The 15,278-nt window shown below is 37.4% G+C and overlaps 1 protein-coding gene across 20 annotated transcripts in view; it reads left to right on the top strand.

Moving 5' to 3' along the window:
- The window catches only part of TBC1D1 (TBC1 domain family member 1), a 97,859-nt gene that overhangs the window by 64,360 nt on the left and 18,221 nt on the right, over positions 1–15,278 (top strand). For 17 of the 20 annotated variants that reach the window (XM_056489748.1, XM_056489752.1, XM_056489769.1 and 14 more), the window contains 3 exons: positions 1,084–1,223; positions 10,162–10,347; positions 14,099–14,260. In XM_056489748.1, the coding sequence (XP_056345723.1) occupies positions 1,084–1,223; positions 10,162–10,347; positions 14,099–14,260 (488 nt within the window). Of the gene's footprint in view, positions 1–1,083; positions 1,224–6,955; positions 7,138–7,204; positions 7,357–9,248; positions 9,310–10,161; positions 10,348–14,098; positions 14,261–15,278 lie in introns of those variants that run through there. The other 3 variants (XM_056489765.1, XM_056489768.1, XM_056489767.1) reach the window with 3 other exon arrangements.

The following is a 15,278-nucleotide window of genomic DNA, read 5'->3' as shown; positions in this document are numbered from 1 at the left end:
TGTGCAACAGCTCACCTGCATTTGTAACTGCATTCTGTAATTGCTGTCAAAAGGATGAAGTTATCCCAGACTACTCTCCCCTTAGGATTGCAGATCTTAGCCATTTTTGATGTTGCAATGGTCATGCAGCTTCCATCTCTATACTTCTGTGATTATTCCTGACATAGGAGAGTTTTCAGTTAAGAGAATATATGATTCATCTTAAGCAATGTCAGTGTCCTCAAATTGGAAGGAGAGGATGTAAAATGCTCCTCCCTATTGCTGCCAGAGCTATCTGGATTTCATTTATCCCTTTCAGCTTCTACAAAGACTTTTGTAACCATTTAGCCAATGGCTGGAATAAAGTTTAGAATATTTAAACAATGAATAGTTTAGAGTTTTAACTAAGTTTTTAGAGATTAAATTTATTAGTGGGATTTTTAATAGGAAAACAGTATTGTTCCTCACTATTTCATTTTATATTCTGAATAAAAACCTCTGTATGGCATGTGTGGATGACATCAAAGGAGTAAAATCCAGGGTTCTTTGATTCTGTTCCCAAGTTTTTTGAATATTTCAGAGGCAGACTTGCTAAGAGAAAGGTTAAAAGTTTTCTCCCAGTCTATGTTGGGAGGGAATATATTGCATACCCAGTGCACAGAAGGTTGGAAGTTTAGTTGGTGTTTATAAAGCTCCTTGATGAGTATTGATAAAAGGCATCAGCAAGTCTTTGTGTCTCCTATGAAGAAGTGCTTAGTTTGGTGGATGCCATGTAAATAGTGTAATGGTAAAGCTACATTACTGAGTATTATCTTTAGCATGTTCTTATTAATATACTGCTGCAAATAAACCAGAAAATTAATTAAAGCTGTAAAGAGTAGACTGTACAGAGCTGCCAGCCCCTGTTTGTGAACCTCAGTGCTGTTTGCAGCCATGTGTGTGCCTCTGCCACAAAGCAAGTTTCACCTTCCCAACACTGAGCGCTTGCCCTGGCACGTGCACCGCACACTGCACTCCCAAGGCAGTGGCTGTGTGTTCACTGCAGGCTGTGCAGGCAGAGCCAGGTGACCTGCTCTCAAACTGTTCTGTGTTCTGCTGTTCCAGTGACTACGACTCCAAGCACGGCCAGCAGGCCCTGGATGCGGACAGCCCCGTAAGGACTCGCAGGCATTCCTGGAGGCAGCAGATATTCCTGCGGGTGGCCACCCCCCAGAAAGCCTGTGATTCTCCCAGCAGATACGATGGTAGTGTCTGGGTTTGTTTGCTTTTGTGATCTTGTTTGCTTATGTAGTGTGTGAAGTGTAAATTGTTGTGTCTACCAAGGGCATATATTTGCCTGGTGCTGTCATTGCAGTTTACAACCTACTTCTTGGTAATACTCGGCTCATTAGCTGTTGAGTTTTTTACTTTTCAGCTTTATATGTAAATTTTTCTTATTGTCTCATGTTAACTAGCCAAAGAAGAAATTATGTTTACTATTTTAATGAGTTCTGGGGAAAAAAATGCATCACGACATATAGCGCTGAAAAAAGAGGATGCTTCACTTTCATCTTTCTGTGTTGGAGTATAGAACTACAGACTAGAAAAATCCAGGTGTACCAGCAGAAATCACATTTCTTTTATGATCTCATTTGAGTTCTGTAGTACATACTTTGTCCTGGTGTATGCTGCTTCAGTCTGGCATTTGCCACTTGAGTCATAATTATCCACTGTTCCCATAATTATTTTGTGAAATTCTGTAGAACTGAAGGACCAGAGACTAGAAGAAAACCACTGTGCATAAGCATGCTTGTGCATCATTTTGTGCATTCACTTTATGTAAGCCACCTAGTACAGGACATGCTGGGACCAAGAATGCCTGAGAAAATCCTCTGGCTCACTAAAGTTTGAATTTCATATTATGAGCTTTGTAAGCAGTAACTTCTGACTTACCTCTAAGGCCATAAGAAATAAGAGAAATAAGAAGAAGTGTAAGGAAACAGAAAGGAACAGTACATTATAATAAATGTAGTGAAAAGTAGCCATCCTAATGTCATTGAGATGTTTTTCTTGCATCTTAAATTAAGGCCCTGATTAACTGGAGTAGTACATAACAGAAGTGTTTCTATCATTAATGCCCTGCTTGCAATGTCATTTGTCTGACTGTGAGGTAAGCTGCATATGGGCACAGATTCCTCTCAAATTTAGTCTTACTTCAAAGTGAAGGGATCTCAGGAGCATAAAATGTGAACATGCATGTGAAATGCTCTGTTGTACTTAAAGGCATGTGAAGCGGTTTTATATGAAACTTCTCTTTTTACAGATTTGATGCATCTCTTTGTGACTGGAAATAGTCTTACTTGTTTTTGAAAGCCACAAAATTTTCCCATATTAAATAGGAAAATAAAATCTACCTAAATTGCCTACCCAAGCATTTCCTCTGAGACATAATAGCTGCAAGATACAATCTTAACAACCTACAGCTGGGTAAGCAGAATAGTTTGGGAAACAAGTGTGGCCAAAATGGAAAACAGGATGTGCTATTAATAGAAGCAGCAGTTTTAAATATTTGGCCTTTTTTCTTCATTCATTTTCTTTTTTGTTTCACTGTGCATACTCAGGTTATGAACAGAAGAAAACTCAAGAGTCAGCGGGTTTTTAAAATTATTTAAAGCAAATACTGGGTTTTTCTATTTGGATGTTTATGCATCTCTTGGAACATTTCTGGCAGTGAAGGATACTTACTTGTTACCCCGTCTCTGTAGCCTTAAAGAGAGCTGCTGTACAGTTGGTCTAACACTGGACTCACCACCACAGTTAACTAAGAAATCACTTTAGTTCCAAAGTAAATGTAACTAACATCTTGTTTTTCTTTCATATTCTTTCTTTAAGCCTTTCTCACTCTTTTTAGACTGATTTCCTTTAATTTGTACAAAAGATCCATTTCAGCCAAATTGGACAGAGGGCAAAGATTTTAAAGATAATGTGCTTTGTCATATTCTGCAAAAGCAAACATGAAGGGAGGGAAATAAGGGAACATCTGTGATTTATGGGTTTCCCTTTGTAGATGCAGACTCCACTGCATCTAGAAACATCTAGAAACATCCACTGAAGTTTTTCCCTTCAGATGCCATGGTCAACAGCCTACAACAGGGTCATCTGCAGCAGAGGAGTAAGGAAAAAAGCTGGTAAAGGGGGGTGTTTAAAAGCTAGTAAGTCAGTCAGCCAAGAGACCCAGATCTCTATGGCTCAGAGATGATACAGTTGACTTCATGTTTAGCCTACGCTGCTTTGCTAAACTTTGTGTTAAAGGTAAAATCCATAGGAGTGTCTCAACTGTGCATTGCTGTGATTACATCTGGGCACATGTGGGCAGACATTGTCAACAAAAATGAAACTGCTCTGGCAGTAATTTCTCTGGTATGTAATGAGTAAATTGCACATAAGAATGTATAAATTGTCACAAGTACTAGAGACAGCTTTAAGCTTTATACTCACAGAAAAACCTAGGCTCTGACATTTGTGGTTATGTTTATATAGGCAGGTGGTGAGCTGAATCTCAAGATGCATTGTGTTCATTGCTGCTCTCTGGGTGGTTAACACAGCAGGATATGAAAGTGTATTTACTAAAAGCTTAAAAAAAGAAAAAAAAAAAGAAACCCCAGACAACTGGATAGCTTTTGCTGAAATTCTGATCTTACTCTTTTGAGGTACTGAACTTGATAAAAGTCTGATATCCTGAGTTTCCACTTGAAGGTTGAACAGCTGAAACAGCACTTAGTCCCACTCTCTTGCACTTCTGAATCCTTTAATTCTCTAGGAAGTGCTCATAAACAGTTTGAGCTAAAACTTCATTTTCTGTAGGTCAGGCAGAGCAAAATGGTTGCTGGCTGTGCTTTGGGGGTTGCATCATGAATTATCAGTCAGAGAGCAGTTTGTTTTGCAGACACCATTATTTAAAAGGATTTACTATACACAAAGGAGGATATTCAGTCATAAATCAGTAGAAGAAAAATACTGCAAATAGATGTGCTGGAAAGCCATTTTTTCTTGCTGGCTGAGATTCCTGCCTTGCCTGATGATTGGACTAATGTAGCCGTGCTCAGGAAGGCAACACAAAGCCTTGTAGAGAAGCCATTCCTTTTGGTTGTTGTGGGAGCAAAGCCCCACCTACACACCCTTTTCCAGCCGCTTCCTGCTTGTTAGTGCTGCCACTTTCCCCTTCCCCCAGTATTTTTTCCTTCTTCTGTACATAACTTTACAACTAAGCATATCAGAGAATTATTGTGCGATTTGCTGCCTGACAGGACAGCCAGGTGATCCCTGGTGAACCTGAAGATGAGGCTGATCTCCAGTTTGAAGACCTAGAAAGGATTTTCTACATGGGTGAAATGATCTGTAGAGACTTTTAATACTTTACAGCTGGTAGCTGGAGGATGGAGTGTTGGATTATGCTAGTTCCGTTGTAGCAAATGGAACTGCAGTTCGAATTCTCCAGCCTCAGCTCCTGCTTTTAGCTGCTTCCCCTGAACTGGTTGTGATGCTGCGAGTGGTGGGAAGCACCAGGGGGCGGCGTTTCTCTCACTGGCACCTTCAGACACAGTGTCTCATCCTCGGAGTCTTGTTTTTGTTGTTCATTTGTGGGACTGTAATGAGTGTTGAATCTGCAAAGTGGAGGGAAAAAGGACAGCAGAGTCTCCTTACAAACTGGATCACACTTTGATCTGTTTCAATGCTACATTTATTTTGAAAGAAGGTTTTTATTAATCTTTTTCTAAAGCTCTGTCTCTCCTCCTCACTGTTCTCATACTCACATTCTAAATGATAAATGTGTTTCCTCAGTTATTTAATTTTAACCTTTATATCTCCCCACCGTACTTGCAGGCAGATGTTCCTACTTCTGTAACATCATTTAAGAGCCACATTTTTTTGGCTATTCAAGTGGGACTCTTTAGTTCTCTGTAAAAAGGTGAAGAGAACAACAACTCAGTGATCATTTTAAACTAGATGAAGTATGGACACACTCAAAAGCCCTAATTTTCAGCCGGGTCAGTTTTCTAGTCCCACTCACAGTATCATACAAGAAATAGAGCAGGCAGGGACAGGTGTCCTTTCAGAAAAAAATATATGCTCAATCTTGATTTGTCGCACAGAAGTTTGGCTACAACCAGTAAGTACACGACTAACTTTTGATGGCCTCTGTGCCCATTGAAATATCAGGGCATTCCTTTCTCGGGGACTTATAAGATTAGCAAATGAGATTAATTTGGAGGTAGTGAGTACTTTTTAGGAAGTCTTGGCTTTAAAATTAAAACAAAGTCCAAAGCATCTTTCAGAGCTGATTTTAATCTAGAATGTTGAAATACACAATTTTTCAAGAATTCCTCATTCAGCCATTCCTTTAAGTGGTATGTCAGATTAGAAGAACTTGTTGGTTCTTTTGATTCTGTATCTGAAGCTTTCTGATTACAGAAGGCTCCTGGTCATTTTACCGAATTTGATTATGAAATTAAATATTCCAGGCAGCTGTGTACAGTAATGGGAATGTTATATTGGTTGTAGAAGTTTGCATTCCTCTTTATTTCTGTACCATGTGTGAAAGAAGATGTTGTACTACCTGAATGGAAAATCAGGTTGGTTAGACTAAGTGCTTCTGAAATGATGTTTTTTAAATTTAGGTTTTTAGGTTGGTTTATTACTTAAACTTTGTTTAATGCTAAGGTGGATTGATTAGGAAAATATTTGATAAAATAATTTTTTCTTCATGATTTACGAATGAAATCTTCCTGTTCATATAATTTCTGATCAAGTTTTGTCTGTTTTAATTACTACTGAGATTATTCACCGTGTTTCCATGTACAGACTTTCTTTAGTGTGGTCCCTGATAGTAATACATCTTGACACTTCCTTCTTAATCTTTTGTACTTCGTTTTTTGTATCATCTGCCCATGTAAGAGGTTTTTGTAATGCATTTGTTGATCCTTTTGCAGTGTAGAGATACTCTGCACCTTAGGGTTGAAGCACTGCCGTGTGAAGCCAACAGCTGAGTATAAATGAATAGATGAGCTGTACAAACTCCATCTCAGTCCATTGTTCCTACTGGCCTTGTCCTTTGTTGGGTGTTATAAGTAGTGGAAGCATGCATTGGAATATTTGAGTAACATTTCCATCTGGTTCATGAGCAGTGTCATCTGCAATTCAGTACCTTGAAGAAGTTCTCACAAGCCCAGGAAAGATGGTGGTTTTCCCAGTGAAGTGCAGTTTTTCAGGCAACCCTTGGGTTTGACCCACAGACTTGTAAAATTGCATTGTGCAGAAGAATAGTTCTTAAGTGTAGTCCAAGTACGAATCTCAAATGGAAAATTAACACAAATCCTTGCCAAATTAGAAAATAGAAGTGCAATAGGCTTGTAGGAGTAACATGTATGGAGGTAGAATTTTATATGGAAGCAAAGGAGGCAATATACTTGCAAGGAGTTAGAGTCAGGTCAAACGTGGCATAGGAGTCAACAAAAGCTGACTAAGTTGGCAGATGAACAGGGAAGCAGTTTTTCAGTGTGTGCTGAAGCATTCAGATCCTGTTTAAGTGCACCTACTAATCTCATAAAATTTCTGAAGGCTCCCCATGGCAGTTTGGTTCAGTGGAATGTGAGCTCCCAGTTATGTGCAGTTGGATTGCTCTACTGTTTATCTTTGCTTTCTCTGCTATCCTCCAGATCCCTGGTGCGTAACAATGCAGTACTCCGTTCCTTGTCACAGTATTTCTGCTCTTGTTGTTCTGGATCTGGAAGCTGGGTGGCATGTCTCTCTATCACCTTGTATGTTCATGGACATGGGTTAGTGCTGACTTACCAAATGTCTGAGTTTTTTATTTTGCTTTGAGGGATTACCTTCACGTTCCACCTTCCTCCCTCCTTTAACAACTCATGCCACTCTGCAGACTTCTGATAGGCCACCTGAGCAGTTAAACAGGTTCATTTCACATTCTGTAAATCTTGCCTCATGCCAGCATGCAGACGAGAAGGAAGGCAGTTTTTGAATGTGTTGCACTTTATCAGAGTAGACTTTAGACTTTCTGTTAAATGTCCACAAGTGATAAGAAGCAAAAGAGAAAATTGAAAAGGAGCTGCAGTTTGGAAGGCAAAATCAATCCTAGGATTCTTCACAGAAGCATTAGAGGTAGGATTGATAATCATAATTGTTCGGCTTGCAGAATTTTGAAACCTTTTGGTTTTCTATATAGCCTTAAGCATTATTTCTTTTAATGAATACTGATCAGATTAGCCAGTAACAGATGGGAGATTTTCAGCCTAAATGGAAGCAGGACCATGGTCTTCAGTAATTAATGCTTTGCAGCAGTTCAGGTGTTGCCACAGTTTGATCACTGGAGAACGACGAGTGAGTAATGTCTCTGATAAATTTATGAATTTGGTACTTCAAGACCAGTCTCTAAAATTTGTCCTGAGAAAGTGGGATGTGTACATTGAAGATGGGAAGAGTCTAGATGTTGCATGTGTTCATTCTTGCTTTAGGAATGCGATGTGTTTAATCCATTTCCTTGGATGTATTTTGCCAGCCTGGGGGTTTTTTTGGGTTTAGGGCTTTTTTAGCAAGTAGGTGGCCATAAACTGTATCTGGACATAGTCTATTATTTTCTGTCATATTAGTGCATGTATACATATATAAAATCAGAATACATATCTGATTCTAAAAGAGACACATAAGCCACTGGGAGGATGTGTAGAAGAGACTTGTTTCCCCTAAGATGTGCCTGCATTCCATATTGGATGCTGTGAGAATGGAACATGAATATAAGATTTGAATAGACCACAGACAGTGTACAGTAGATAAGGGGTTTCCTATCTGGATCACTTTTACTTTTTTTGCATTGATGTGTGGTGACCACTTCTGTACTGTATGCAGCCTTAGAGGAAATTAGCTTTTCTTGAAGATTGTCTTTTTATTTCTTTATTATTTTATTCAAGCAAATTAAGTGAATTCTATCAGCATTATCCTTAAGAGCATTTCCCTTTAAATATTTCTTAGTATGCACTAAGGAAAATTTGGATCAAAGCCACTATATTTAGAAATTCTACATAAAAATGTACAGAACATTGTTGACGGTAGCACATGTGCATTAAAATCAACAATTGCAACAAAACCAGCCATCAAATAAAAATAATTTTCCTTTCATGGTCAATACAAGATGAAAATTATTGAGTATCTTCTCTGTGTGCTGACATTTGCCTGTATCTCTTTCATAATTGCAGCATCTTAGCCCATTGAAGTCTTTCCATTTACCTGTGAAGAAAAAGGATTAATGTTTCCCAGATCTTTTAATGAATATAATACAGTCTCTTCATTGTATTGATACTTCTCATAACCTGCTGTATTTCTGAGTGCACCTGTCAGTTTTCCTATTTGCTTTGCAAAAATGGTGATTGCCATTAAAGTGTCAAATATTTGACCTTTGCCTAATTCTCATTCCCATGATGTTCATTGTTCTTTGAAATGCTGTAGATACCAGAAGTGTGGGTATCCGCATCTATATCCAGAGTGCAAGGTCCTAAAGGTTTAAATTGTTCTGCTAGCTGAAAATGTTACATTCTTTTTAATATGGATATTTTAGCCCTAGACTTTGTGGTGGCAAGCAAATAAATGTTGTATAAAGAAATTAGTGGTATTTGGAGCCACTCTATTTCTCTCTGACTCTTTGAGAAGATTGACAATGGCAAGACTTAGAAAAGCAGAAGTGAACAGCTGGGAACATTTCCATTCTTAGTCATCTGAGCTCAGTTGTGTGAGTACCTTCAAACAAACAAGGAAAGAATAGCTGCATATGAGCTACATGAGTCAGAGTGACTGTCTGGGCAGAATTTAAAGGGGGGAAAACCTTCCTATTTTGTTCATTTTAAGAGATGAGATGTTATGTGTTTTTAATTCAAAATCTTTACCACCGTGCTAGGCAATGATAAAAAAGTTGATCACTGAGCTGCCATCAGCTAATTGCTTCAGGACTGCTCCTTCTGCAGAAGCAGTTCAAAATAGAACACACAGATGTACTTCTCCTTGGCTGGCGAGTCTGTAAATGGATTTTGTTGCAATAATTTGAAAGCACTGTCCTGCATGTATAGCTCAGGGAGCCATTTCATAGCCATTCTGTTTGGGTGAAGAAGTGCTGTTGCAATGGCCTTCCATTTGAGTTTTGGTAGGAAGAGATTGGTTGTTTTGACCATTCATTTTAAAGTTGGTGAATTGAGTAATTTTTCTTCTAGATACAGGTTGTGTCAAAGACTACTGAGCATCCAGAGAAGCTGTATAAAACAATAAAATTAAGTGATACTACAGCAGGTATTAAGAAAACAAAGTATAACAGCTTGTGCTTCTTACATTGATTACTTGACTTAAAACAATGTTACACACTCTTTCCCTAAATATAAACTATTTTTCAATTTGCCTGAGATTTATTTAATGTTCACTTTCTTTTGTAATGTTTTCAGTCTTAGAATTGCCTTGCATGCTTGACAAAATTACATATTTTGTGGTAGGCCAGCTGAAGCCAAAAGAAAAAGTGCAGAAGGTTATGATACGGTTAAAAATGAAAAGTGGAAACAAGCATGTCTTAAGTGCCTGTCTCTCTCTCCACCTATTTACTTTAAGAACTGGTAATCATCCCATTGTACGGCCTTAGGTGGTGGTGTGTTTGTGCAGCTAAGGGCGTGTGTTTTCTTTGTGGAACATGCTTTAGAGATTATTCTTCAAATTATGTGGGTGCTATATTTGATTTTATCTGCTATTTGAGTCATGCCACGTTTCAGCTGTAGGTTATGTTTTTGTGATTTCTCAAACTTGTCTTTTCCTTTCAGTTCTCTGTGTGTAAAATTGTAATTAGCAAGATGTGGTCTTGGTGTGTTGTGCAATGTTTTTACCAGTTTATAGAAAAAATTATTCTAGGCTTTAGCCTGTATGATTCTTATTCTGAAGCAGCTTTTAAGTCTGCTTGAAACTGTCATTTGGGAAATCTTGCTTGGTATTGCTACCTATTATCTATCTATCTATCTATCTATCTAGATATAGATGGATACATGAGTTAGTGTGTATACATGTGCATGTGTGTATCTGTATATGCCCAGTCTTTCAAATTGTGTCCATCCTCCTGTTCATGATATCCAAGTAGTTAACAACAGCTTCTCTTTTTTAAAGATTACTGTGAATTGGGAGATCTTCCACCCAGATCCCCATTGGAGCCAGTGTGTGAAGATGGCCCCTTTGGGCCAGTGAAAGAAGAAAGGAAACGGACACCCCATGAGCTTCGTGAACTGTGGAAGAAAGCCATTATCCAGCAGATACTGCTCCTCAGAATGGAGAAAGAAAACCAGAAGTTACAAGGTTGGTGAAGTTCTGGAGTACTACACTCTATTGTAATACAAGTTCCCTTTTTGATTTTCTCTGGTAGCCTTGGTAGTGGACTGCACCAAGCCTTAATGAAACATTCTAGGAACACACAAGTAAATCAGATTAGCAACATCTCCCTCAGCACTCATTAGTGTAGGTGACAATGGATGATAATTTTTTTATATTTCACCTTATTATTTGTTTGCTTGATCTGAAGGGACACTCTCTTTACCATGGCTGGGGATTTTTGGGCTGGTGTCTAGAAGCTCTCACAAGGAATTCAGCATGATCAGTATCATGAACTGAATTCTTTTCTACATTCATATCCACAGGTGCTTGTCTAAGTATTGGTCATTGCATCGTTGTATTTAGCCAGTCTTGAGGCTCAAAGGAAGTTCTTAAAGAGGTTGTTGTGGACTTGAAACTATGGGTTCCTGCAGTAGTACCCACACTGTGCAGGCAAGGTTTCTGTAGAATGGTAATGACTTACATCAGTCCGAAGGGTGATGAAAAGGAACTTGGGAAACAGTAATTTGCAATTGTTCTTAACCACGATTTTTCTGTGAATGTCTTAGCTGCAATAAATCCATTTTGGAGGCAATTTTTACCCATAAAGAACAGCTGTATGCAGAATCACATGCCTTTGAGAGCTGGTCCTTTGAAGATATGAATAATGAGGACCAAAATTTTATCTTGAGTGATTTTAGATGTTCAGGAAGGGAGTAGGCACCTGAACCCTCAAAGGGGAATGTTACCTGGCATGAAAATGGCAATATTTCTTTTTATTGTCTAAACTTGAGGAAGATTTGACTTGCAAGAAGTGTGTAGAGAAAGGGCCCAGCTGTATGAAAAGTTCAGAATATCAAATGTGAAATCCTTCTTTAAACTCAGGCTAAGACATGTGGTTGGAAAGACAAAACACCTCTTGGATATTGGATATGGCCTGCCAAAGTACTTGGCCCACCTGTAGGCTGTTTGCTCTCAGCTCTCCTATTTCAGCCCTATCTGAAGAACACCTGACACTTCAGTTTCCTAAGAACCCACAGATGATAAGCATGTTCCCAGCAATGTTCTAGCTAATCCAGTAAAATAAAATATGGCAATGGATACCAGATATACAGTGTCCTTGGCCAGAGGCTGAGACCATCTGGAGAAGAGGTACTTAGAGAAATGATTTATACAGTCTCTAAGCTTAGAATGTTGTACAGACTTCTGTAACTTTTTTATGGCATTTCAAAATAAATTTTCTCTGTGTATTTATACTCCTGATTTAAAAAAAAAATTCTCTTATATTCAAATTATCCGAATCTACAGCCTGCAGTCAAATTTCTGGCAAGTGCAGGTCATTAATATCCATACACATTTTAGCAAGTTTAACTAGATGCTCCAATTTTGTCTGCCCAAAAGAAAAAATTGCAAAACCATCAGACATACATTAAGATGAGCATGTCTAAAAAGCTAGTAAGTGAATGAATGAGGTGGGTTTTGGCAGAACTGAAGGCCCAGCTGTGCTGTGTGCCCTGTGGGGTGAGGAAATTGTCCTAGGTAGCTGCTACATGAAGATGGTGAGACAATACTGGAAAACAATAGGTGACTGGGCTGCAGTGAGCACAGCATCTTTACTAGTACTGCTTAGGTGTAATATTGGGAATTGGGTGTGTCAGTATCTAAATAAGCTTATTGATAAAGGCATATTCTCACCTCAGTCCTCACATGTCACATTTTTGCATATAGCATAAGAAGATTGAATAAAGCAGAAAAGTATGAAAGGTTGCCAAGCACCACAAAACATTCGTTTGCAGAAGATGAAGCATTAAAAGATTTCTCTGAGTTTGTTTTCCTATAAGCTGAAATTTAAATGCCCTTTTTTTAAGTTACATTCATACAGTACCATCTGTGTTTTAAGGTTTTTTTGTATTCTGATTTATAAATTTGTTTGTTTTGACCTGACAAAAATGTGAAGAAGTTGACAAATGTTTTTAGATAGACTGAATTTCCATGTGGACACATAGCTATAATAAAACTATGAGTGCAGTGTATTTCATGTATCTGTAACTAATCACTGAATTAAAAATGAAATTCTGAGGTCCAAATCTTGCAAATACTTAGGTAACCTCACAACTCACATGAGTAACCTCATTGAATAAAGTCATTCATTCACATGTGAAAGTAACTATGAGTACAAATCCCAGATATAAACAGTTCTTTTCTTTCCAGTTTTTAAAATCTAGAAGCTTGTGTAGTCAGTGTGAGTGCAGGACAAGATAACTCTTTGTGACTCTCAGAATTCAATATTCTAAAAAACCTTAATTGCTGATAGAGATGTCAGAACAAGTTGAGTTCAGTGTGTTGATAGTGTTACTATGCAATGCAACTATTTATTAAATTTATATAAAGGAGTTGAAAAATACAAATAATGGAGAGTTAAATTATCAAATAATATAATAGCATTTTAACATAGATTGTCTCAAGACTGAAATAATTAGGAGTGGTTCTATTAATTCATACTGTGAAATCCTCAAAAGTAGCAGCGGGCTCATGATATATGGCAGAATGTTCTCAAAATAAGGGTATCTTGTTACTATTACAGTATTGCATCATCACAATAAAGTACTGTAAATTGGGGCAAATTAATTTAAAACCATGATTACTTCATGATACACTATTTCATAAACATAGTTTCAAATCGTGTTATCTGTATGGGAATTGTCTTTTCATTTTTGTTTAATACTCCAGAACCTTTCCAGACTTTTATGTGTTTTGAACTTTTGCTCTGCTCATTTTCTTGTAAGTAGAGAGCTGCTCTTGTCCTGGAACTAGATGCATTGAGTACTCAGCCACATTACAGACTAGTTAAAAAATGGTAACCTATTTTGTTAATTTCTCCATAAATTTCCCACTGTCTTTCCTTAGTGCTGTCTTTGTAGCTTCAACTTGGCTTCTTATATATATATATATATATATATATATATATATATGTATATGTATATATATATATATAGCATTTTCTTTGATCATTTCATCCTTTAAGGAACAGACGATTGACATATTTGTATCTCATATGAACTATGCCTCTTTTTCTCCTCTTCTTCTTTTTCAGTCTTATTGCCATCCACTGTTACAAAACATGCTTTATTATTTAGTTTACATAATTAACATTAATAAACCCTGTTTTCCAGGCACATTCTAGTACTAAAATGCCCCCACAGAAAATACAAAACCTTAAAAGCTTTACCAAGACTCACTTTGAAATTCTTGCTCTTCTTCTAAACTTTGGAATTACACTCAGCTATAGAATCATTTTCATTTCTGCCATGGTTTTTTGATGTTTTCCCAGCTATTGTTTTTACTTTGTCATTACTATTATGGGCCTGTATGCATAACAAATAGATGACTAAATTTGGTTTGTGTTTTCATTTGCTGAAAGTCTCCTGCACTGAAGAGCTGGGGAAATGAAAATTCCTATTATGAAAATCTTGTCTTTATTTCAGTAGTCATCATCTCTCATGTTTTTTTATATTTAGGAGTTGGTTAAGAGTAGGGAATTCAATTTAACTATCCAAACACAATTAATATAGCATATAATATCTTTTAAAGACCAAACAAACTGATCCAACCCCAGAACCATGAAATTTTAGATATTAAATGTTTCAGGTGGATAGCACAAGAGAGTTGTAAGTTAAATGAATCCATTTTACAAATAGTAAACAATATTAACTCTTACATTCTTTATATCACTTTTTAGCATCTGAAAACAATTTGCAGAACAGACGCCTGAAACTTGACTATGAAGAAATCACACCATGCTTAAAAGATGTAACTTTGATTTGGGAAAAAATGTTGAGTACACCTGGAAGGTCAAAGATTAAATTTGATGTGGAAAAAATACACTCTGCTGTTGGACAAGGTAAACATTTTGTTTTTTGAGTTGTTGAAATGCATGTAAATTGTATCTGAAAAGGAGTAGTGTGGCCACTTAACCCCTCCTTATAACCATATTCTCTCTAATGCTGTCCCTCGGGCTGCTGACTAAACAAGTAACAACATTTGGTACCATCGTGGTTATGCAAATGCAAGTACCAGTCCCTTTCAGTGGTAGATGCAGTTATATCACTGCAGCTACAGCATACATTTTTGCCCTTACCAGGAGATGTACCTCAATGTATTACAATTTTTAAAATCTGATTTTATAAATTTAAAATTGCACAGTTGAAGAAAAAAAGCCTGCATGATGGCAATAAATGACTGTGAATAACTGAAGAAGCCTTCTGCACCGTTTTCTGGAAATTTGCTGTTCCAGTCTGTGTGTTATGTCTGTGCACAAACAGTAGACATGGGTATCTCTGCAGAACTCCTTTTCTCTGAGTTCAAGAACACTTTGTCCCTGCAAACAACTACCTACAGTCTTCCTCATAACTGCAAGGCTGAGCAGCCACCTCTATCTCCACTGCAGCAAAAGTAATACAAGGATATTTTCTAAATGTTCTAAGAAACTGGGATATTGCTCAATGTTACATTTGCCATGGTTGGACCTAAAGGCCTTAGGCTGAGTGGTAGATGGACCAGTGGTGAAAATGGCTACTCCAAGGAACTTTTTATACTTCTTTACAAAGCTTTCCAACATGTAAAGGAAGTATCAAGATTTAAACACTGTCAGAAGTTGAAGATTTTAAATATTGCCCCTGACTATGTGCGATTATGCAAGCAAGTTAAACCAAATTGCCCATTAAAAATGACTGGGTAAATCTAGATTTCTAACAATATTAAATCCTAATATGTTTTGTTATCTTTCCACATAACTTGTGTGCTTGAGTAATTCTTGATTTCTCCTATTGTTATTGTCCTCCATGTGTTACATATATACCAAAAGAAAAAACCAGTCCTAAAACTTCGAGCTGTAAGTTATTTCAAACTGTGGTATCTGA

This window comes from Oenanthe melanoleuca, chromosome 4 (genome assembly GCF_029582105.1).
Source record: "Oenanthe melanoleuca isolate GR-GAL-2019-014 chromosome 4, OMel1.0, whole genome shotgun sequence".
Lineage (NCBI taxonomy): Eukaryota > Metazoa > Chordata > Aves > Passeriformes > Muscicapidae > Oenanthe > Oenanthe melanoleuca.
This window is presented reverse-complemented; position numbering and strand designations above follow the sequence as displayed.